The sequence below is a fragment of the Dromaius novaehollandiae genome, chromosome 3 (assembly GCF_036370855.1).
Source record: "Dromaius novaehollandiae isolate bDroNov1 chromosome 3, bDroNov1.hap1, whole genome shotgun sequence".
Classification (NCBI taxonomy): domain Eukaryota; kingdom Metazoa; phylum Chordata; class Aves; order Casuariiformes; family Dromaiidae; genus Dromaius; species Dromaius novaehollandiae.
The window spans coordinates 119,787,479-119,812,094 of NC_088100.1; the positions used below are offsets into that span (position 1 = coordinate 119,787,479).

The window sequence follows — 24,616 nt, forward strand, 5'->3', positions numbered from 1 at the left end:
CATCGGAGACAAGACGAATCATTATATATTAGAGAATATATAATGCAGAATTGTGGTAATACACTCCATTCAAATGGATTGTAATGGTTCATTATCCACCTAAAGCAGAACATTGCTTATTTTTCAGTTTTTTGATTCATTTGCCATCATTTTTACCATGTTTTCCCACTGACAATACCCAGTAATTTAGATAAAATAAAAAAAAACTGTATAAAATGCTTGTGTTTTATCCAGGTTAAAAGCACTGCGATTTTCTGATGACCTCCTGTAGGTCAAGCAATGGAAATATGGTAAATACCTCAACCGAAATACCTTCTGTATCAACTACATGTTTTACTGATGATGAAGCAGTTGTGTACCCGTGAGTCGCATTAAAATGTACTGGTGCTTACCGTTTCACACAGTATACCTTAAAGGTGTAGAAAATACCTGCAAGTTGGATTAAATATTACATAGTTTTGATTACTGAAATACTCAGTTTCAGTACTAACTGAGCAGTCTTTTCCTTAGGGGTTTAAAACCATGCAGTAGCGTCCCATTAAATTGTTGCTAATGATGCAATGTTCACTATGATGATGGCTGCTGATGTTGGTACATTTTTGCTATTATAGATAACATCAAAATCTGGTTCTTCATCTGACAGGCAGGTTGCATAGCTGTTACTAGTAGATGCTGATGATTCCCCCTTCCCTTTTTGTAAGTGCCAAAAAAAGTCCAGGAGACAAAGTAAAATTTCCTTCTTTTCATCCTGAAAGACGTGCTGAAGGGTTTATTAAGAAATAGAAATCCCTCCTACTTCTAAAATGATTTTTACCTTATTTGGTGTATTCTTTCCTGCAAGATAACACCTTTCTGTTATAACTAGAAAGATTTTGTTTCCTATTTGTATAATTTCTATGGTTCTTTTCAAAGACTTTATCTTGTGGCTGTGACTGCAAACTTTTTTGGCTGGTTTCATCAGCTTCTAAAGTGACCAAAGCACAAGATGTCCAGTCCATAACGAGATTAGTCCTGCCATTATAGAAATAGTATATCACAAATTTGAGTAGCTGCTGCTAAAAGCATAGCTTTGATAAAGAAACTAACACTATGAGGAGAAAAGACATAATGTACCGAGCTGTTGTATATTTTATCAGAGACATGCATTTACTCCTTTTTTAGAGCATAGACTGAAGCTTAACTAGATGAGAGTATATAAAAAGGGTTATTACGTAAAGGGTCCGAGCCTGGTCTCATTAAGGACAGCTGGAAGATCCCAGTTCTCAGGGATGGTTTAGTATTGCCGGTCTTGAAATAGCACCAGGAGTTTCATACAGAAGTTGAGAAACGCTGGCGGACCGAGCTGTCACCTCGATGAGCTGTGGAAATGACCGCACACCTCTGCTGCAACGGAGGGGCAACCCTGGCAAAAGTCAGCGAGCTCCTGGCTCCTCCGGGCTGTAACGGCCCTCCGAAACAGCGGCAGTGCCCTCCGCGGCCCGGGAGACGCTCAGCGCGCTGGCCTCCGTGCGTCCCCCTCCACACCTCCTCGCCTCCTCCTCCTCGTCCGGAGAGCGGGAGAAGGGGGCTCAGCCCTGGCCTGGCTGCTCAGGGCCAGCCTTGTGCCAGGACCATCACCAGGATCGGTTACCACGTCCGTGCAAGTGACTTCCACTAATTCTAGTGGGACCAAGATTTGGCCCAAGTCTGCTTTTGATATCTGGGTCAGAAAAAGCGGGGTTGGGATTTTGTGTGCTTTGCCTTCGTGACTGCCCCCCTTGAGAAGTTACCGTACTGCATGTGTAATCGGTCTGACTGGCTTCTCCCTGTAGCTTTTTCCTTCTTCCTTTCTTCAGGAGCAAACGAATGGCAATACTGCCAGGAACTGGTGATACTGTGCTGCTTCCACATGTCCTGTCTTACTCAGCAGCTGAGTAACAGGGCTTACTTGGCTACTGAGTTTGCAGCAGCTACAAGGTGCATCCTTTCATTTTTTTCGCTGATGATCCAGTTCCTTCTTGGGAATTGCTGTTGGGGCATGGAAATGTCTGCTCACAAACTGTGCTTGAGAAAAGGAAGCTGTAGAGATCAGCTTACTGCACAAATATCCCTACAAGGAATAAAAATCTTTGCTTATGAAAGGTCACCAGAAAAGTGGCAGTAGGATCACAGAATTAGGTTGCACAAGGGAGAAACATTCTTGCCTTTTATGTTGGGTTTTGTGCTGACAGTCCAGAAATCTCTAACTTTGCATATTTAACTTAATGAAAATTGAGGAATAAGCTTGGCTCATTTTTTGCCCTGCAAATTGTTCGTGACCTCAGCACCTTTCTTTTTTTGTTGCAGGGCCGTAGTGCTAGACAGTCTGTGTTCTTTTCCTGGATGCAGTTAGTAAGAAAAGTGCATATTTCAAGGTGGACTATACTATTCTCTATGTGTCTGCAAACTCTGAGATTACTTGCAGTTAAAACAGAGTCAGGCTCAATGTCACGTTATCCCCTGGTTTAATGGCAAAATAATTGAGATCATCATTGGCTTTATTGAAAGATGTGGTTTTGGTGCCTGAAACAGAAGCAGCTTCCTTTTAATCTCCAGTAAAAGTGGGCAGCCTTTCTCTATTATTAAATATTCTCTACTGTATATAATCCCATCAACGTAATGACTGTGTTTCTCCGTATTCATCGCATTAACAAATGATGGAGTCTCGGGCAATTTGCGCTGGAGGTCTGGAGTCATGCGGCAGATGAGCAGACCTGGGAGTTGTAGATTCGTTCACTTGGCTACTGCACTGACCCGTCGGCTCTCGCGATAAACTTCACTGGATGGAGGAGTAAAACCGCCCGGGAGCAGATGCTGTGCTGCTCTGGTGCTGCTTCCGCAATGCAAAGGGAGGGGACACCAGTGAAGCCCCCCGGCAGCAGCTCGCGGTCGGCAGTGGCTCTTTCTGAAGCCCATGGCACGCCGGGCGGGCAGGTGGTCGGGGTGAGCGCTGCAAATCCGGGTGTCAGATCACCTCCGGGAAAGCGCTGCCCGGCTGGGGGAGCTCAGTGCAGCTGAGGGACCAGGGCTCGCATAAAAATGGCTGTGGTAGGGAATCAGGAAGATGTGGTCACACCTGGTGACTACGTGCTGTGCCCTACCTCTGCTAGAGGGTGCAGGCAACCGGTCGTGTAGTGCGCTGGCTTTGCTTGTGCTTACTGCGCTCTCCGGTCTGTGGTTGTCCAGGCCTGGAGAAGATGGGTGTTCAAATGCAGGAGCCCTTCGTCGCCTCCGGTGCTCTCCATGTGGCTGCCGCGGCTTCACACCAAACCCTTTGGCAGAGGGTGCGATTTGCCCTGAGGAGATAGGGATGTGTTTTGAACAGTAATATCTTCATTCCCCCGGACTGTACTGTGGAGACCCTTCACGCTTAGCATGCAGGAAATAGCGGCGGCTCTCTGACACTACTCTTCTAAAATCAAAGCAGTAAAGCCACAGTGTGATGGTTTTCAAATTTTCCAGGCCTCTCTCCCACTGGCGTTAATTGCCCCCCTGCTGCTCCTGTTGCAAAGCTATTTGCTCTTCCGATATGCAGTACTTGTTCAGTGCTGCACTAAGCCTTTGTTGCTTGGCAGTAAAAAAAGCTTCAGTTTATGTAAATGCAATTGAAATGAGTTTGATATAGTGCTAAACATTCACATTTTTTGATTGCAATTCTTGGCTTTTTGTTTTTGTTATTCTAGAGTTAGTTCTGTGGAAGTAAATCTCTTGACAAACTCCCTTCGGGCATGAATGCAGTCCCGTATCAGTGTTTTAACAATTTGCTAGGGCCCCCAAGCAAATATTTCTTGCTGGAGCTGCAGGTTGGTCCTCTCCTGAGCCTAGTACCTGATACCTAGTGCCCAGGTATGCAAGTAGGGTTGCTGGTCGTCATTAATAGAAGACATGAGGCCCCCCATGAGGATTAAATGGCAAAAGCTAGAAAAAGCGAGACTGTGGCTGCCCGAGCAGTGAACGAACACCGTTTGATTGTATCTTTGTCTGACATAGGGTTTGATGACCTACATGCTTGTGCTGATCCTGGAGCGCCTGAACACGGATACAAGACACCCAGTGCAGGTGTTTTCTTTGAAAGTGTGGTAGTCCGGTTTCATTGCCAAGAAGGATACAGGCTTAATGGTACTTCAAAAAAACTTTGTGTGAGACACTTTAATGGCTCCCTGAGCTGGAAACCCAGTGATAAACCTGTGTGCCTACAAGAAGGTAAGTCAGTTTTATTAAAGCAGCTCACCAGTGTCAGTTGTCCTCACTTATGCATGTGCCACGTCCGTGTGTCTCAGCACAAAACACAGAAGGCTGGAGTCCATTTCATGGGGTCTTATTTGATACATTTTTGAGTTTCCCATCCATAATTCCCATCCATCAGTTGAGTTTACACTGTGAGAAGCAACGTGTGCGTGTGTGTTGGAAGGGACATAAGGGAGCCTTAAGAATAAAAAGATAAACATTTCTCCTTTAATTAGTTACAAGTTGATGCAGAGAGGAAAAACAGCCTCCAGTATCAATAAACTGTATGTAACTATTTGTAAAAGCTGTCCACTTGATATTCCTTTCTCTAATATCTTACTAGGAAAATATAATTAATTTCCAGTACTAAACCTGTTAATCAGGGGATTTAAACAATGATTTTTTTATTACATGTGCATAATTCATGTGGGAGAATCAAATATGTATGGGATGCAGTAGTTTAGAGTCACAGCAGAAGTTGACTTTGAGATAATTCAGACTGTTATGGCATAAAACAATTTGATTTTTATTATGTTACATTTTTGAAAATGTATCTGGTTTTAAGTAATTAGGACATTAAATTAGTTTCTTCTTCTAGCGGTCTGATAGAAACAGGATTAGTTTGAATATCATAAAAGTAAATTTTGGCCAAAAATGTGTCCAAACAGACTATGTATTTCACCAAGCATATTAAAGCGATAAGTTGTTATTTACGTTGATTTATTTTTGGTCAGCAGAGCTATTAAAATCAAGAGACATGAAAAGTGCTAGTTAAATCAAGTATGCGTGTTTCAGTGTTGGGACTTCTCCACTGAAGTCATTAGCAATTTTCTGATTGACTTCAGGGTGGAGCAAGATAAATTCTATTTCAGGAGGCCTTCCAGTATTTAAAGTAAGATAAATGTACAGACTTTATTCAAAAGAAGTAGTCGAAGACTTATGTGGCTCATAAACAGACTAACTATGTAGGATGTGTATAGGAACTGAAAGTACTCGTTCGTGATGATGGGTGCGTGAATACGAGAGTCTGGTGCTTGTGACCAGGGCACGTGAAGGCAGGTGCCACGGCGGGAGCAAATGTGGATGGGGAGCACCGGGCTCGGGGCACAGGCATGAAGGGGGCAGCCCTGAAGAGTGGTCTCTGTGAAAGCAGTGCATGAAATGTTTGAGAGAGTGGCCAGAGCGGGCCGGTAAGAAGCCCATGGTCTTTCAGGTAACTGCCCTGTTGGCCGGAGAAGTCTTGGTAAAATACGGACTCCTGGACAGGTGTGAGGCCTCATAGGGGATGCGATCTTGAGCTGTCTTGTGGTACGCACTGAGATTACAGCTGATTTAGAAGATGTAAAGGCAGCCTGGACCAATAACACCTGCTCATAAATTATGCTGCCTGATGGAGAAAAGGTTGCGATCCATATTTGTTGTCTATAAGGGCAGTAAAGACTGGAGCTTTTCTGGGGCCCGAGACCAAGGGCTTAAGGATGAGTCTAAAAGAAGGAACCTGATCCACTGAAAAACTAGCCAAGAATTACACAGAGGTCAGACAGGGATGGTAGGGTGAGATGAATGGAGTCAGGTTCAGCTGTTGGAGGGAAGACCATGAGCGAATGGGACAGAGGGCTGTCCCAGCCCGAGGAGCGGGGTCAAGGAGATGAGCAAAGGAGCGCCAGCACGGGACTCGTTAAAGGGAGCATAACGCACTTTCCCAGCAGGAGGAAGAGGCACCTCTGGAGAAATTATCTGAGTGGGGAAGTCAAAAGGGTGACGGAAAGCCACTGGTGAGTGATCAGATGCAGCACCCAGGGGAGTGGGATTGTGAGCCTTGAGGGAGATCTCAAGGAAGTGATCTTAAGGGACATTGAACAGCCTGGATCCCAGCTGATGGAGTAGCCATAGCCTTTACCAGACATGGGATGTGGACACGCAGGTCAGTGTATCCATCAGGCAGGTCACCTCTTTAGTGTGTCTTTGTGGAAATACAGTGTGGCACTCCCAACAGGAACGAGCCTGGGAGCTTTTGGAAGTGTAACAAAAGTGCGACATGGAGGTCACGATTCAGAGAGCTGGATCTACTTTTAAATGAGATCTAACAACAGAAATACAGGCAGACAGATTGTTCGGGGGGAGGATCCAGAGGTTAGGGAGAAGGTAGGGGAGGAAGTCGCAGGGACGTGTGTGACCACTGCAGTCAGGAGGGGGCCAGCAGTGCAGTGCAAGGACATGCTGTTGTTAATCCCTCCACCCTCAGCACCGAATAGATTTCAGCTGATTTTCAAAGTTGAAATTACACATAAGCATGAAGAAATGCTTAGACCAGAGCTGGCAGAGAAACAACCCTGATGTGAAATAAGGGGATGGGGCGTGGTGGTCATTTTACCAGGTGGTGCTGGCTGAGAAGCTGTGATACCGAAACCTTGGACATACGTGTAGCTAGGATAAAACTCTGACAACTGAGCACGAGGCACAGAATTATTTGAAGTTCTTCTATATCCTGAGTTGAAACAGCTAGCACCGTGCCCCCCCCAAAACATGGGCATGAATCACCAGCCTCACTGATACTTCATGTGCCCATTAAAAGCATGTCTCCAAGCCACATAGTCACATGTACAATCAGGCTGATGGAAGAGGGGAAAAGGGTATCAGGGCACTGGTACTTCTGAGTGTTGGTGTTTAACACTGTGCCCTACTATGTGACAATGCATTCGAAGTCTACAAAAAATAGTGGTGGAGTTACTAAAATAGTCTGCTGAATCAGTCTGCTGAAGAAATGCTTAAAAGTCGAGGGAATACTGTGTTCTCTGATGCCATGTTAAGGATCTGGACTTGAGGACCTCATTATAACCCCGCAAGTAGAAGGCTTAACAGGACGCTTTCATTACAATATATGATCCTGTGTGAGTCAATAAAGCAAGAGCAGCCGTCTTTTAGCAGTTTGCTTCAGTGGCAAGGGCAACTCCAAAGAAGCAACCTGATGCTTTTAAAAATAATGTGTATGAAATTCACAGCCTCTGCTACTGTAGCCATCTATGATAAATGCCATTGTTTCTCACCTAATGGTTAGTTAAGAAAAAACACATGTAGAATGACAATAGAAAAATATCTCTAAACTTGATATTGGAGCTACAGAGAAAAGCTATAATACTTGCAATTTTTTTTAACATTGCAGGTAGTTTCTGAGAATTTTTATGTGTATTTTGGAAATAGTACCTGTATCATCCACTGCAGTTGTTAAAATAGGCTTTAACATGCTTTACTGAATATTCAAACCTCTTCCCTGCAACCCCCACCCATCAAGTGGAAATCTGGATGGCATTTCTGATCATGGCCATCGATAGCAAAACTGCCATTAATATCAGTGTGATCAACACAAACCAAGTGTTTTAAAAAAAGAAAGAAATTGGAATATGAGAATGTGATGGACAATGTGACAACAGTTGCTTCAGAGACAATCACGAATTTACAGTGCAGAGCTCTTAAAAAGAATTGCAAGTCAATGCTCTGATCAAGCAAAGCACTTAAGCTAGAGCACAACTGTAATTACCTGATTAGTCGTGTTAAAGTTCTGTGCTTAAAATTAAGCATACACGTAAATGCTTTTTTATTCGGACTCAAGAGTAGGACCCTGATTTAGGACTTAGTGAAGCAAGTGCATACGTACTTTGCTGATTAACAGTACTTCCCTCAGTTATTATTAAAAAAATCCTAGGGCTTAGCAATAGATAAAAAAATATTTAGATGATAGAATTAATTTTTGTTGTCAATGCATAATCTAACCGCTGGTTCAGACAAAATACTAAGCCCAGGTTTGATGGCAATCCATGAGACTTAAGAATTTAAGTGCTCTTTAGCATCCGATCCTTTTGTGAACTGGGACCAGAAGGTCCCGAGGTTTGAGTGTGGCAGGGAGGGGGCAGCACACCTGAAGAGCAGCTAAAGAGGAATTACAACATTGTTCGTGGTTCTCCACTGTCCAGTGACATCAGTAAAAGTCCTCTTTGCAGAAACTGTATAATAATATACAGAAATTTGTAGCAAGTGGTGGTGAAGTGGGAAGTTAATGTTCTGACATTTGTCGTTATTAGTCATAGCAAGGTGAAATAACCTTTGTATTGTATCTACCCATTTAAGGCAGAGGTCGATTGCCGTGTTTGCTCTGGTATACTCCACGTGCCTCTGGTACCATCCCAGCATCTGCAAATGTCAGCTACTGCCATCTGGATAGTTAAAATATTTGTTTTATACTAGGACTAGTATTACTGAGCTTGAGCGTTGAAAACGCTCAATACTTGCAATTCATTTGAAGTTAATTATTTCAGGAGTTTGGGTTCAACAGTGGATACTTACATATAGTTTTATATCTATATGTACATATAATTGTTTTTATCTGTTTGCTAGATCAATCTCTAACCACAAATTAATCCTATTAACAGTGTGAACTGTCACCCATTGTAGAATGTAATTGATTTTAAAACTGATTAATTTGCCTGGAGATCTTTGTCCAATCAATTTGATTTTATAGGTCTGTCATTTCTTCTTAAGAGGCAGGAGATTTTAAGTGTCAGTATAAGAATAAAGTTGCATGACTAGGTGCTCAGTAAATGCACTGTCAAAAATCCATGTGCTTAGAGTTATATTCTCACGTTAATCTACAGCATGTGCTTGTAACTCCATCAGTTGTAATGCGGTTATGCACATAAATACCACAGCTCTAAGGTAGGAATTTTGTATTTATTGTTTCAGAGCAATGTGTCAGCTTGTTCACACTTTAACCTGTCTTCTCCCGCTGTGATAATGTGGCTGCTGAGACTGTTGCCGTACTTGGAGCAAATACTACCTCTCTCCTGTGAGGTTGAATCTAAATTCACAGTCTGCTTGGGGATGGCAAACCAATCTATGAGCTGTGCCCTTCTCGCCCAGCGCTTCTGCAGGCGGGAACCTTGGAGATGTCCTCAGAGCCGCACGCTCCCCGTGGCAGGGATGATACACCGGTGATGAAGGTGGTGGACTAGAACGTGGTTTGTCCACCGTTTTCCTGTCTGACATTTAGCGCTTCCTTTCTCTGTGCCTTTGTCCCTGATCCGTCAGATGAGAGGAACATTTTTTTCTCCATTTTTTTGTCTGTCTTGCCCAGTGTTTGTTGATTCTTAAGCCTGGTTTCAAACAACATATGATATGTTCGACTTGTCCTTATCACAGTGGCCACCAATCTTAGGTGAAGTCTCTGTGCGCTGTTCTAATACAAGCACAGACACGAGAAGGAAGTATTTAACATACACCGAAATACAGTGTTTGCCATCCACAGAACGATGCTATTAACACAGTACTCTGGATTTAATACGACTTAAAAAAAGAGAGAATATAAATCTTTAGTGTTTGCTTTTAAGAGGGTAAGGTCATGTCAGGTGAGCTGTCCTGACAGTCAACACGTTCTTCACACCGTTCCTCTCATCCCTCCTCTTCCTCCCCAGTCCTCTCCATCCCAGCAAGCAAATGTCGGGGCTAGATGTTGTCAAGCTGCTCCACGGCGAAGCGTGTAGGAGCAGTGGATCTCTCTGTGTTGGGAGCTGGTTGCTGAATCCTCCCTGCCAGCTGGGAGAAACCACCCCGAGGGATGATGCGCTGCTTGCACACAGACCAGAGTGTTCAGTAAGGAAAGGTCACCCTTCAGACCGCAGAATAGCCTCCTGTCACCGGTGGGGACGTGGTTTGCTAAAGCCAGGAGCTCCCTGTGTGCAGCTTGGTGAAAGTCAGGCCAAGGTGAGCCGTGGTCCACAGCGTGCTGGGTGAGGGATGCTGCCGCTGTGCGCCTGGAAGAGCAGGAGCAGATTCCCAGCTAGGGCTTTCTTTTGGCTGTCCCATTTTAGCATTTACACGGTAGATACAAGCACATCATGTAAAACTGCCAGAAAAGAGTGTAAGTCATAGCCATTGCTCTTTGATGCTGGTTAAGGACCGTGTATTCCATTAAGTGGTTTAGCGGCTGCCACGGATTTGCTGAAAAGTACTTAGAATAAAGCGGTTTATTATCTAGGACGAGACATGTTAAAATGCAGTCACTTGTTCTCAGCTCTTGCAAGCAGAGCTCGTGCCAGCTTGCCCGGCTGTTTGCAGAGGGAAGGCTGCCTCAATTTATTCACGGCTAAGTGCTAAACAATACAAATTCAGCCATCGGGAAGCAATTTGCTCATAAGACATCAGGAAGAAGAGCTGTAATATTGTGGATACATTAGTCTCCTGTTTAGCTGGGGCTTGTAATAGGCCTGTTTTCAAAGGCAGCCGGGATGTAGCAGGCGAATAACGGTACAGTGAGCAACTTATCACTGTTGCCTGCCAACATCTATCCGATTAAAACGATTCGATATCTAGCTGTTGTTTGGGATAATGGGAATGGAGTCACTGTAACACAGCATCGCTGCAGAATCCATCCCCCCCCCGCGCTGGAAGTGAAACCTCGTATTTCACTGCAGCATGCAGAGCCATCGCTCGGTCGCAGAGCGGTTGTCCCGGCGGGGCGAGCGGTGCGTTGGTGCTGTCACTTGTCCCAGGCTTCCTCCGAGGGCACACAGCCTCCCAGGCTCGGGCACTTTATGCATGAATAAATTGTAATAAAGCTTGCGGCTGCAGGGTGTCAGGCTGCCCGAGAGAGTGCCGGCGGGGAGCAGGAGGTGCCTTCTGCCTGCCGTCAGCAGCCCTAAGGGAGCTAGGAGGAACAAGGGAAATGGTGAAGTTTTCAGCTGATAGCATGTCCAGGTATCATACTAAAAGCTAGCTAAGTACCATGTATTTTAGAAAAACAAAATCCCGCAATGTGAAGGTACAAAGGGAAATAAATTTTAGCTGGAGAAGCAGCACCCTCCCACTTCGTATCCATCAAATTTCGATATTCTCAGAATAATAGATCACCTCGTTTGCCTAAATAAAGAAACACATTATGAAATATATTTTTGTTAGTAGTTTGCCTGTGCTATGCTGAATCACGGTTTCTCTTGCTTGGAAGTTGTGCTTCTAACAAACGAGCCGCTTGGAAGCAAGCTGCTGCTGTTGCTTTACTCTGTGCGTGCTCGCAGGTAATTGCTAAATACAAGTTCAGAGTCGCCTCTGCCTCTTTAGAACAATTACCCCTGAAATTAGCATCAACTTTCTCTTGCATTCAAGTCTCAAGTGACTTTAGAAACTTCTTTTTTTAAATAAATATTGCATTCCTAAATGAAGATCATTATTTTTTGCGGTCTAAGTGTTGGAAAAGCAGCATAAAGCAGGTTTACAACATCTTTACTCCTTTATTTTTATTTAAAACGCTATGTGGTTTTTTGATGTCTGGAAATTTTTATCACTATGTCATGGATTGGCTGCTGGCGGACAAACATAATTTCAAGTATCTTTTTCCAATATTTATGTTTTTTTCCTCTCTTCCTTTTAATCTTACCTTGCATTTATGAGGAGGATTAACTTTGAGTCACCTGGACTATTCCTCCTTATTCAGTATTAGCAGAGTTTTTTGGCTTGCCTCCCCCTTTCCTCCCACTTTCCACATGTTTCATTTATCAGTCTGCTGGTTTTTATTTTATATTTTTGTGCCTTTGGCACTACCATGTATGGTGAGACATAATAGTGTCTGATGCAGATAGCACAGATAGGTAGTACGGTCCATGCCTGTACATCACTCGAGATTTGTGGTCCTTTCCATTCTCGATCATCTCTTGCAAACGCATGAGGTAGTGCTGAGCACCATAAAGAAACAGGCTGTCCGAAGGCGTATGAATTTGGGCACAGAAAATTACCTGGTTGAGAGCGGAGTCACTGCGGTTGAAGCGCAGACGTTCTCGCAGGGAGCGCTGTGGACGGGAGGGAGTAAACCCTGGTAAACGTGCCTGATTTTCGTTGTCTCTCACTGCTCCAAGTGCAGTTTTCCTTTGTTCCTCATGCCATATCTGTATTTTATCTTTTCTTTTGTCCTGTCTTTAGCGCTGTCAAAGAGTTTGCCTTCGCATGGGCTTTCCTGTAGTTAAGCTGTGCGGTGCAATTTGCTCATGCGATGGCTGGAAGGAGACAATGAAAAACAGTCCTCCTAAACGCTCTTAATTTTGTTTGCTTAAGTAGTCTGGGAGAACGAGCTGTTACTGTAACCCATCGGCTTCTAGTACCATGCAATAGACTTGGCAGCTGATGTTTAACTAGGGAAAGAGCATATTAACCAAAATGCATTTTCTCCAAGTGACTTAGCCAGAGCAGTCATGTTAACTGATAACTTTTGCTGAAGCACTTGATTATTGAATAGCTAGTCGTGCTTTTTTTTAATTAAGTTAATATTTTTTTTTATGAAGTCACAGATTGCCTTGTTCCACATGTTGAAGATGCAGAGATTCATAACAAGACATACAGGACTGGCGATAAGTTAATAATCCGCTGTCACGAAGGCTTCCAGATCCGTTACCCTGACTTAGACAACCTGGTTTCAGTATGTCAAGACGATGGAACATGGGACAATCTGCCCATTTGTCAAGGTTTAGTACACCAGAACGTCCTCTTTTATAGCTCATGCACCTTGTGATAGTTTGCCGATGTATTTTTTCTATGGTTGTAAGGATATTAGTGGTCTTATAAGCCCAACTGTGCAGTATTTGAATAGTACTAAGGTATTTTGGATTTCTCCTTCCCATTGCTCACTACGGGAAAGAATTGCAGTCCAGTAAACCCATCGGTATTGACCGAGACTTCTGGGTTTACACAGGGATGAGTATGTCCAGAAAAGCCATTAGCAGTATGAGTGGTGTGAGAGCCCAGCTCCACTTCAACCCGGAGGAAGGACTGGGGAGAGGCCAGCTTTAGTGAACGGATCTTAAATACCCCTGCGCTGCTCTTACCTGTCCACATTTTGTGACAGCCGGCATTAGCTGGGCAAGCAAAACTAACCTTTGGCTTGTTACTTTCTCCTGTGGCTGTGTTTATGCTCCAGAACAAAATCCATAGCTGCTACTCAAAATTCAATACTAACTGCTCTTAAAAATACATGCAGTGCTAATAAATGTGGCCAGATCAATCGTGCAGCAGCGCTGTAGCTCCATGACCTGGCTGGTGTAGGTGACGCGGATTCAAGTATCCGCCATAGTCCACCAAAATCCATAACCCTGTCCCAGAATTAACTCCAGACTCTCATTTTCACCCCATCTGGCCCCGATGCTGGCGTGGGCGCTTGCCTGCTTGCCCGAGGTAGGTGGGCAGCGCAGTCAATGCAGCCCTCTGCCCACGTGGGGCAGGAGCCTGGGGACGCTGAAGATGCCCTTCTGCCAGCAGAGCAGCGGGGAAAGAGCTGGCGAGAGGCCACCCCAAGGCATCCGCTGGTTAGACACCTCTGGGCATCTTCAGCGTCCTGCAAGGTGTCCTCAGGCTTATCCGTTTGGTTTGCCCCGTAGACTTACAGCGATGAGAGGCTACGCAAGCGTCCTTCACGAGGTCCTGCTAGTGGCAGAAGACCTCCTTATGGATAACCATTGCTGTAACACTGCTCCTACTCATCTCACAGCTTTATAACATTATTTGTCATTCCCTGATTACTAGCCATCATTCCTCAACTTTATTAAAATTAAAAATCAACAGTATTAGTGAATACCAAGAGGGTCATTTCTAAGGCCATGAGGAAAGTACTTCTTTTTTTCTTTTTGTCATAATACAAAGTCTTTTATCTAAATCCTAGCACAAAACAGTCTTAGAATATATGTGAATGGCATGTTACAAGGTCACATCATCTATTACCTTCCCTGTTGCTTTCTTCTCTTCACTGCACCAAACTTCGTTGGTGACTGCTCGATGATTTGGGGTCAGTAACGTCCATGGTGTAAGTCCCTCAGAGGTAGAACAGGTTTATTCCAGATAGTCCCCAACCACCTGTAAAGTTACTGGTGGTAACAGGTACCTTTTGATAACCAGATCTGAGACCTCTTTCGGTGTTGCTCATGTGAGTGCTTGTAGCAAGTTACATCCCTGTAGACTTCCTTAAACTGGAACTTAGAAAGTCATTGATTCCACCTGCAGATCTTTTGCCCTTGTAACAGCAGCGGTTTTACTACTAAAGGTGGTTTATATGACTGTCTGTTATAAGAGGAGGAATACCACTCATGCCTTATATAAAGGACGATCTTTATTTATTAAAGATTCTACCTCAAAATGAAGCTGCCATCTGCTAAACTGGCAAATGTTTGTGAAACAAAATGCTGCAGTTTTCGGTAAAGCTTCCTCGGCGTCGCTGCGAGTGAATCCCACACTAGCAGCGTGTGGGCTAAACAAAGCAAGCGCTGGAAGCCGGGTGCGGAGGGCTGCGTGGCCGAGGGAGGTTATGCAGGCATGCTGTACAGAAGATCTTGCCCTGCCTAATTCAGGAACTGTGAGCAGGATGTGTTAAGATGACTACGATAAGCACCTTGTAATAAAAGATACCTCCCTCTTCTTAATTTGCAGGTTGCCTGAGGCCATTGGCTCTTCCTCATAGTTACATTAACATATCAGAGCTCGAGTCCTCCTTCCCGGTGGGAACAGTGGTGTATTACCAGTGCTTCCCTGGATATAAACTAGAAGGGGCAGAGGTCCTTGAGTGCATGTATAACCTTATCTGGTCAGATAGCCCACCTAGGTGCCTTGATGTGGAAGGTAAACATCTTATTGTTTGTTCATTTTTCTTTTCCTTTTGCAAGATCGGCATGCTCGGTATGATTTTATCTCAGGGTTGCGACGGTAGTGCCGTTACGTGTAATGTTTGCACAGGCCATGCAGAGCGTTTCCATTTGGGGTTGTGTGCAGCCCGTTCCGGCACACTGCGCAGTTAACTGTTAATGTTTGCTATATAACGTTTGCTCTGTTGGTGTCCTAAGTGCAAGAGCTGAAGTTATTATCAATGATGATTGCTTTGCCTGTAAAATGTGAATTCTGTGCTGCTTTTCTAATGAAAATACCGTACTGAGGGAGTCATGGAATCCACATTCACAAGCAGATGGGCTGAGTATCTGTAGATAGGGATATAAATCCATTTTTGACTAAAAAAAAAATTCCATACAGACTTATTTTGGGCTGTCAGGGCGCAAACACTGTTCAGTGCCACATGATGTTGCAATCTTGAATATCCATTGTCTCTCAGAATAGTTAACCTTAAAGAAGGATTTGCGACAAAAGGGACTGAATTAAATTAGTTTATGGGTTAGAACCGTAACAGCTAGAGGTAAATGGTACCAATCCAGCAGGAGTAGCCTGTGACTGTAGCTGCAGTGCCGGAATGGAGGATATTGCCATGTATTTATGTTTACACTCCATACATTTAAAACAAAGGTATCAAATAGGCTACTCCATATGTTAGCAAATCCCTGTAAACTACCTTCTGCCGTCTTCGCAGCACATCTTGCACAAAACGTCCCATGAGGTTACCAGAATCCAAATACATCCTTTCCATTCATACCGCCAAAAGGAGTGCGTTTTTGCTGTGTTTCAAGCCTGTATGGTACATATCCATAAGTAGAATTTAGTGAAAGCAATTATAGTAATATATCTACTGCTTATGTCACTCAGCTAAACCCTGAGCATTCTTGGAGTGCAGGAATTTGCCAACAGCATCAACAAAGTGAGACGCTACTCAAACGTAATAAAATGATTCTTACTTTTAATTGACAATTAAATTTCCAAATTTCAAAAGTGCCTCTGCAATTTCAGGATGACATAACAAAGAGATCGTTTTTTTGGTGAGCACACCATAAAAGTTTAAGCACAAATCAGCTCTATGTAATCCTTTTTTGAGAGAGTTTACTTGTTTTTTATAGCACAGAAAGTTAAAACTTAGAATAATTAGAAAGGCCCTGTTGGACTTAATCAAAACAATATAACTGTTACCTAAACTGAATACAAGTCTCTGGGCAGGAAGGTAAGGGCAGGAATATACAGAAACTCAAGTGTGTGAACAGAAGATGTTAAACGTGAGCATCCCTCCCTCACGTAGCGCAGGTGGGAGTCCCAGCAGCCACTCCTGCGCCTGGACAGCTTTAAATGCCTCATGTGAAATTGTTCATCCGAGGGATTATCCAAGGAGCACCTGGCTCCAGGAGCCTGGTTGTGATCTGCAGAGCCCCTCGATGCCTCGTCTGCAGCTCGCGCACCCCCAGCAAGCCCTCCTTCCTGCAGTCCTGCTGCCCGTCACCCGTGGCCTTGCCGCGCAGTACTTTTCGCAGAGGAAATATGCAAACAGCAAATTAATTCCATTTCTTTATTTCCACGATCAGTTCAAAGTTTATCCTAATAACGTTTCCTGCTCAGTATTTTAGCATGACACCGATTAAAAGCAAGTGGTTGTTAAGAAGCTGTAGTAAACCATTCCAGAGCTTTTATTCTGCTGTAAACAGCTCTGCTTACAGCTCTCTCATTTCACTATATATTCTTCTTCTTTAACAAAGGAATTTCTTAAATACGTGTGTAATCACACAAATTGTGCTCTGTGTCAATCTTCCGAAATTTTGCCTCTTTCTTGGGCCACGTAAATTGTGAATGTAGATCAATGTAAATGAACGGTTGCACCAGGGACTGCTTGGCTTACTTGCAATTTTGCATGGCAGAACTGCATCTCTAAAGCAGTGGTACAGCTGTGTTTGGGGGTTTATATTTTCAGGGGCCTGAGGGCATTTATATTCTTTGCAGGTAGAGTCAAAATAATTGAAGATGGAAAGGAACAGCTAGCTCATGTAACCCGTTCTGCCACGGCCGGTGCAGGCGGCTGTCCTGCAGCGCGCTTGCTGAGGCTTAATCCCACCTTCTTCTCCATACTGCCAAGTGCAGAAGCCCCGGGAGAAACCGTCTCACACTCAGGAAATTTTTGCTCTCAGGAAAGAAGATTTTTCTGATGATTAAAATCAGTGTTGCTTTGTTGACAATAGTGCATAAAAATTGCTTTACCTGGTACTGAAGTGCAGCCAACATTGCGATGTTAGGCAGTTGCTTCGCAGAAACAGCTGTTTCGAGCTGATCGGGGAAGTTGTTACAGCTCAGGCAGATAAGGACGTCTCGAGTTCAGATTGCCAAGTATTTACTGTTATGGGATCCTCTTCTCACATGCTTGTAACTTTGCCAAATTTAAAACATTCAGATTGATTTTCGAGTGTCTGCCTCAAGCTGAATCATTTGGGTGCTTCAGCTGAAATGGTTCAGATATTTCTGAGAATAAGGTTAGAGGAAGTTGTGTTGTTTTACCAATATTAGAAATTCTTACAGTCATTTAGAGAATAAGTTGAAGCACCTTAACGTTGGATTTTCTTCTCCTTTAAATCCTTGATTTACATTTTCAACTTTCTTAATATCCCTTTTTTAATGGAATGCAGAACTCTTTTGAACTTCCTTTTATGCTGAAACTTTTTAGCTATTTCCAAGAATGATACATAAAAACCTAAGGAAAATCTTGATTTATTTATTAATAATATTTTAAAAATAACAATTTGGGGTTAATGATCCATCCGTAGAAGGTATTGTGAGTTAGTGGGTGCCTTCTGTAAAATCAGATATGCAAAAGATGGAAAAAAAAAATCCCCCTTAAATTGAGGAAGATTACCACATGAGGTATAATAATTGCCCGTAAAATCAGATGGCTTTCAAGAAGATCAGAAGAGTCAGAGAGGAGAATAAATACTTGAAAACATGGTGGTGTGGAAGTGTGAGAAAGGAGACGGGCAGCAGACTGCCAGATAGCGCTACAAAATGTTTATGATGTGCTACAGGATTTGGGGAAATTAAAAAAGAAAAAGTCTGGTCTTTAGTACTTTGGGAACATGGTCTGTATATGATTACACACCTTACCATCTGGACTCGGTATTTTAATCTCTTATGTCCTTTGGAAGACTGCCAAGACAATGTAAGGAATAGCTCTTTTAAAGAGCTGGAAAAAAAAACCCAGGAAGCAGTTATGTAGGGGTAGTGTAATTGGGAATTCCTGGCTTAGTATTTAGGAATAAAAGGGAAAAGAGGGCGACTGCATTTGCAAACAGACACGATCCTGTTACCTGGAATTGGCCAGTTTCCGCGTCGTCCTAGATGACACAGCAGCGGCGCCGCGAGGAGTCCAACACATCACGATACCCACACGGTTCTCAAGTGGCTTCTAGGGGCTCAAATCCACAGGGAATTCAGCTTGAAAGAATATAAAACAGCACTAAAAATTCTTGTGAGTGGACACAAAATAAAAATGAAACAAACAGGAGGAATAAACTTCAAAGGGGAGAAGCAATGAGTTGGAGAGGAAAACCATAAAAGAAAAGGGCAGGAGTTTCAGAGCTCTGGTCCACACAACCACCACAGTGTGGTTAGAGGTGAAAAGATATAGCACTAAGCAAGCGGTGATTACAGAGCGCATCCTGAAATTATTAGAAACTAATAGAGAAAGATAGGAGAAAGAAGGAATATACAAAGTCAGAAAAAGTGCAAGGGAGCCCAAAAGAACCTCACTAGAGCAGCAGTAAATTTCTAAAGAAATGGTAGAAAAAGAAATTCTGAAGAACGATGACTTTAGTGATATGAGAATTAAAAATAGCAAAGTATGCTACAAATACAAATATATTCTGGAAAGACAGGCAAGAATACCTGGTAGAGCTTTAAAATGATTATTCTCATAAACCTGAAGACAGATACTAAAGGAGAAGGTCTGATAATTTATGCCATGGAACCAGGAAAGTAAAAAGCACTAAAGAGCACTGGAGCAGGGTGATACTACAGTTGAAATGCTATAGCCACTTCATGTTTCAAAACATAGCGGTTTAAACTTTCTAATCAGTCTCAGGGTACTTCAAAATCTTCGTGGCTATATAAAAATTACTAAGCGCAAAGACTGTGATCAACACTGAACTCTAAATTTGATAAACCACACCCTTGAAATATTTTAAATTCTTGATGAAACATACAGCAATACCCCGAGAAAAAAAGATAGAAGTCCATCTGCAATCAGTTTACATCCAGGAGTCAGACTAAAGTAAGCAATGCTAAGCCTGGGATAGTGCATGTTAGTACAAATGGATTTCTCTCTCTGTATTTTTGTTGACATTGAGAAGGCTTTAGATAAATTCCAACATGACAAACTGATGCATATCCTCAGGTAACATAATGTTGATGCATCAGATCTCCAGCAGATAAAAATCCTGCAGAGGGACCAGAGGGCAGCAATACGAGCAAGCTGTGAAACGCCATAGTATGAAAAAAATCAAGTGAGGTATATGCCACGATTCTGTTCAGTATGCATGCAGCAGAGATAATAAAGTAAATGCCACAAGACAGCAAACAGGTCATCCAAGTTAACTTGAGTTAATGTTAACGTAAGACTGATCAGTAGCCTTGTTTTTAATAGCTGATGACTGTTCTCCCTGCCTAGAGCAATATGCCTTAGAAATGGCAATCAGCGGTAAATCCTAAAGCAGCAGCAGCCAGGAATAGCTGTAAACACCTTTGCTTTGGCAACCCTTCACCCTGGTGACACCTTTACCTTGATGGTCAAAGGATGAAATAGGCTGTTAGTCTTTTACCCTGGGGTGACTGAGGGTCTTAGGAGGCCGACGTGATGAAGTAATCTAAAAGGAGAGTTTTCTCTGAAAAAGGTCAGTCAGTAACTCCGAGGATTTCTGCACTGCTCGTAGATGACTGGGACTGTCTGAGGTTCTGTGCTGTTGGAGAATGCTGAAAATCATTCGTAGACCTTAACCCGCAAATGAGGAGGTGTGGAAAAGAGATGAATTCAGGACAAGAATAGTTACCTGAACTGCTAGGCAGACAAGTCACAGTGTGCTGTGGACATACTGCTTAATAATCACCCAACCACTTAATTCCAGCAGATGTATTGTAAGGTGAAATAGAAAGAAAACAAGAAAAGATTTCAAGACAGAATGATATACAAAAGTGGTCATTTTACAGCTCTGGTTATAAGGGATGAAGGGTTTGAAGAACAGTCTCCAATTAGAAGACACTGTCTGAAGAAGATAAATACTATCACATTTCTGAGTGAATGCTCCTTTTTTGCATCGCAGAAATCTTCTTTGATCTTTGCTGTGATTGAAATGGATGCATTTGTTCATAGTTTTTCAGGAAAAGCAACAGAGCAACGACGTAATCTGTTTCTGCTCTGTGTTCTGTTTCTGCTCGATGCACAGGACTGTCCACGTAAATCGTTGTTTTACACCTGCTCTGTCACCTGTGAACCCTTCAGAAATTCCTGAGCATTTCCAAAATCAGCCAGACACCCAGACTCTTTTATGGAGCCATAACTTCTGCCCTAAAGTTTCATGTCAGCTGCCAGATGCCCGTGGTATTTTATCCACAGTGTTCTAAGTACGCTGAGGATTAGATGGGGGAAAGCAGACAAAATTTCCCCTGAGGGCTGTTCTAGAATGCTAATCTTTATCAGGCCTTGTGTTTTTCCTTCTCCCAAGTGGTACAGTTTGATTTCCTCAGCCTTCAGCAAAGCCCTAGGACACAGCTCTTCTATCCCCTCAGGTCCTGGGTTTGGCATCCCTTCCCTCCCTCAAGGCCGGACGACTGGTGGAGGTGGCACCAGGCAGACTTCTGAAGCTCAAGGGAGTGTTCCTTTAAGCAAAGAGGAAAGAGCAGTTGAAGAAAAAGGGGTGAAAATAATAAAACAGCCCCCAGGGGCCAGCTCACAGCGAAGCTCTGGCTCCTGCAGACACCGCGGCAGATGCTCTCATCTGTCTGCTCTCCTTGGACCATTGCCCATCAGCTCACTCTCCTTCCTCCACTGCAGCTGTACTTTTAAGCGCGGCATTTCATTTGACCTTTTTTCCCCTGGCCTTTTCCAGCTCTGGGGTTATCCTGTGACAGCTGTCAAATACCCGAGGGAAGACTTATTTTAAAGTTGATTGCTTCCTGGTAGGTGTCTGCAGGCCCCAGTTGAACTGAGCGAATGCAGTCAGCTCGTAAGCATCCCCATCACCAGCCACCATACAACAGGCCCCATTTATGATGTCTGTCGCACATGGCAGAAATCACTGGCTTGGGCAGAAAAGGCTTCCTGCAGTGGTCTTGCCACTTGCCAACCAAAGTCAGGATTTTTTTAGTGGAAATCCAGCCTAGGCATTTGTCACTATTTCTGTCTGAATGCAGCTGATAACACTTGGGCATTGGAGCACAGTACCTGACCGCAGCTGGAGTCCAGGCAGTGAGATGCCTTAATGGTATAAAACCTGTACAAAAATTATTGCAAGCAGTTGGCTCCGCATTCACACCTAAAAGATCTTGGGCCTCAGAAATAAAGCTGAATATTCGATGTCTAGCTCTCAAAGTCTTAAAGGGACCATTACTGGTTATAAAGTCAATCATTCGTGAGAAAAGGAGGAGGCAAAGCTGGACGGAGTGATGAAGAAAGCTAAAATGGTGCCTGCTCTGACTGAGGCTGCAGTGCTCCAAGCGCTCCCATGCGCGTAGTGAGCAGAGAGATTTCCTGAAAGATAAAAGAAATTGCTAAAAGAACTCCTGGCTCGCCATTGTTGCAAGCTCGTAATCCAATTTTGTAGTTTAAATAACAGTTTCACTTTTTAACTTATAATTTATGGGAGGAAGATCACTTGGGGTGTGCTTCATTGCGTATATATTGCATTTGAAACTACAGATCTGGGCACGAAGGTCAGCGTTTCACAGGTTGTTGTGCTGCTAACGGCAGCTTTGTCGAGGTTGGCTGTGAATATCACTCTGAAACGTCTGTGGGAATTCAGCTGGGTGGAACTGCAAAACCGACTCCATACTTTGTACCTCCGGGAACAAGGAAGCTCTGTGCAGGATAAATGATTGTAAATCACCTTCTGTTTCCCTTTAGGAATTAACTGATGGTAAGCTATTATTAAAATAGGCTTGGAACTAGTTTTATAATGTCTCATTTAGGCTCATACAGCTGGAGTCAGTGATAGCAGTTCTCAGCAAGATGGCATTTGTCAGAGCTAGAAAAGAGAAGCAGATTTTCCTTAAACACTTAATTACTCAATTTGTTTAGCACTTTCTGCAAGGTGAAAAGTGCTTTTCGCTGTGAACACTGAAAGGCTTACATTGCAACTGATACAAAATTGGGGCAAGTTTGTCCAGGGGTAGGGGAAGCAGCTTGGAGTCAGGAGACTGGGGTTATGTTCCAGGCTGCTGTTGACTTGCTGAATGGTCTAGAAGAAGTTACTTAACTGTTAGGTGTTTTCTCAGAAGACAAAAATGTAGATGGCATTGTGGAGGTTAAGTGATTGAAGATGGAAAAGAACGTGGAAATTATTGGCCAAAAAAATCATATTTTGAATAATTCTTGCTGTAGGCTTTCAGTGAATGAAACCAGTAACATTTGCAGGCAGCTTCGGAGTTCATTAGGATATTGATGTTCATGATAAATGTAAAGTTACTCTTGTGAAGTTTCCTGTTCTACTTACATTTCAGAAGAGTCTGGTTAGAAATAAATTGTTATTTAGCAGCTGTTCTAGACTGAGATGTTTTAACATGGCTTATTCTATAGCAAGTGGGTTTGCTACTTCCCTCCTTTAGCAAACCTCTTAATTTCTTCTCAGCTGAGTATGGATTAGTTGAGTCCAACAGCATTTCTTCCATCCTACTAACAGTACTGGACAATTTAGTGGGAATTTTTGTTTTGCAATATTAGAATTAAACAGCTTTTGCACAGTATTCATAGAGAAGCAGGAAAAGGCAAAAACATAGTCTTTATTTTTTATGTTACCTTAAAAAATGAATTTTAAAGTCCTACATACATCTGTATATGTTTGTAGGAAGGCACCCCTCTGTCCTCATTTATCACGTGTGGGAGCTGAGGGCGTCCCGTGCACCGCAGCTGGATGCGTCCATCTCAGTGGCGTGCACCACAGCTGGTAGCAGGAACACAAAACTAGACAGGTAGAAGAGTAGTTTGAAGACTGAGGACTCCTGTGTGTTTCCATCACAAGAAAACTAATGCTGATTAAGAGGTGAATTTGGAAGAAAAGCGAAATTTCCCCCAGTTTTCTATTGCCATCTTCTTCCCTCCACCCGGGGCGCTGCTGTGGCCCCAAAGAGCAGCCCGGCCGGGCCTGCAGGGCTTTGCCTTTCTTGCATACGGGGCCACTGGGGCCGTAGCAAAGACTTGCAGTAGGCAGCTTGCAGGTGTCCAGTCTCCTGGCGTGAATCCACGTCATGATACGCACAAGGATGGCAGACGCGGGCCAGCAGGACTCTTGTTCTTCTTCAGTTTATGCACAGACCAGATGGTGAGTCCACCGTAGGCATGCCGGCACTTTTTAAACCTCTGCAGTTGCTATCTAGCAACATACCCCAGTATCCTCCTTGCACGTGGTGAACGGCGATTTTCACCTGTGTCATTCTTATAGAATTTCATCTTAATCTTTTTTCACCCTTTGCATAATAAACAGGTATTCACAGTGTGTTAAGAAGAAGCCTTATTTTTGATTAAGTGCAAATGTTGCTGATACTCTTCCATCCCTGTGCCAAACAGAAGATGATGTTGCTTGGGGTGTTTCTGCCAGCCCAGCTGGCCTAGAGACTAGCGTCTTACCTGAAAGGCAGACTAGTGGCTAGAGAAAAAACGAATTGTGCAAAAATTCGAAGGTGGAAAATAGGCTTCTTGCTTATTCCTACCGCTTATTTTTAAGTGCCCTGTATTTCAAGACATTTTTGCTTTTGTTGTTTGTCTCATTGGCAAAAGCTAGGCAAAACTTGGATAGTTTACTTCATGCCTACTTTGACGAAATGTAAACCCAATAGCCAGAAGGCAAATGGACTGGCGGGCTAAAATTATATTTTTGAGCACTGGATATATCTGTAACTCTGCTGTTATCTCTCCACCGCTGTCTTTTGAGAAGAGCCATGACATCTTTATTCAGCGCCCTAAATGTTAACTGAGAACGTGCTAATGCCAAAACAGACAGCGGAGCCGCGCAGGGCTGTCTGTCGGCCGGGGAGACACAGCTGTGGCTTGTTCTTATTCACTGGCATTTTTGTACCTCAGACAAAGGAGTCTTTAATCTTCCCAAAAGTTAAGGAACCCTCCTTCCTCCACCACTTCCCCTGCCATTCGAAATCAAGGCAAAATGCTATGTTTAACTAGTAATTTTTAAATGACTTACAGACGTGCATGGACATCCGTGTGATCAGGTTGCTGAAACAGCCACAACTGCTTTGGCCAAGGCTGATGGGGCCCTGGGTTGTGGCAGCTGCAGCTCCTAAAGCAAAGCTCGGGGTTTGGCACCTCGGGCAGCGCATGGAAGGGTGGCCCTGGCCCTAGGTGCACTTCAAGGTGGGACAAACTCTGTCATCTTTTGTTGTAAAAATCTCCTGTTAGCCTGACATGGGTCCTCTGCTCCAGGCTCTTCCTGCAAGCACT

General features: G+C 43.5%; 1 protein-coding gene and 1 long non-coding RNA gene across 2 annotated transcripts in view; one reads left to right on the plus strand and one right to left on the minus strand.

Moving 5' to 3' along the window:
- The window catches only part of SUSD4 (sushi domain containing 4), a 69,530-nt gene that overhangs the window by 36,851 nt on the left and 8,063 nt on the right, over nt 1-24,616 (plus strand). Inside the window, exons 2-4 of the mRNA XM_064509965.1 lie at nt 4,009-4,221; nt 12,567-12,746; nt 14,698-14,886. Of these exons, the coding sequence (XP_064366035.1) occupies nt 4,009-4,221; nt 12,567-12,746; nt 14,698-14,886 (582 nt within the window). The remainder of the gene's footprint in view (nt 1-4,008; nt 4,222-12,566; nt 12,747-14,697; nt 14,887-24,616) is intronic.
- LOC112980084 (uncharacterized) lies at nt 7,619-12,340 on the minus strand. The gene is made up of 2 exons (XR_003258342.2): nt 12,024-12,340; nt 7,619-10,942 (listed from the first exon to the last, which is right to left on the minus strand). It is a non-coding gene; the product is annotated as an uncharacterized LOC112980084 (long non-coding RNA).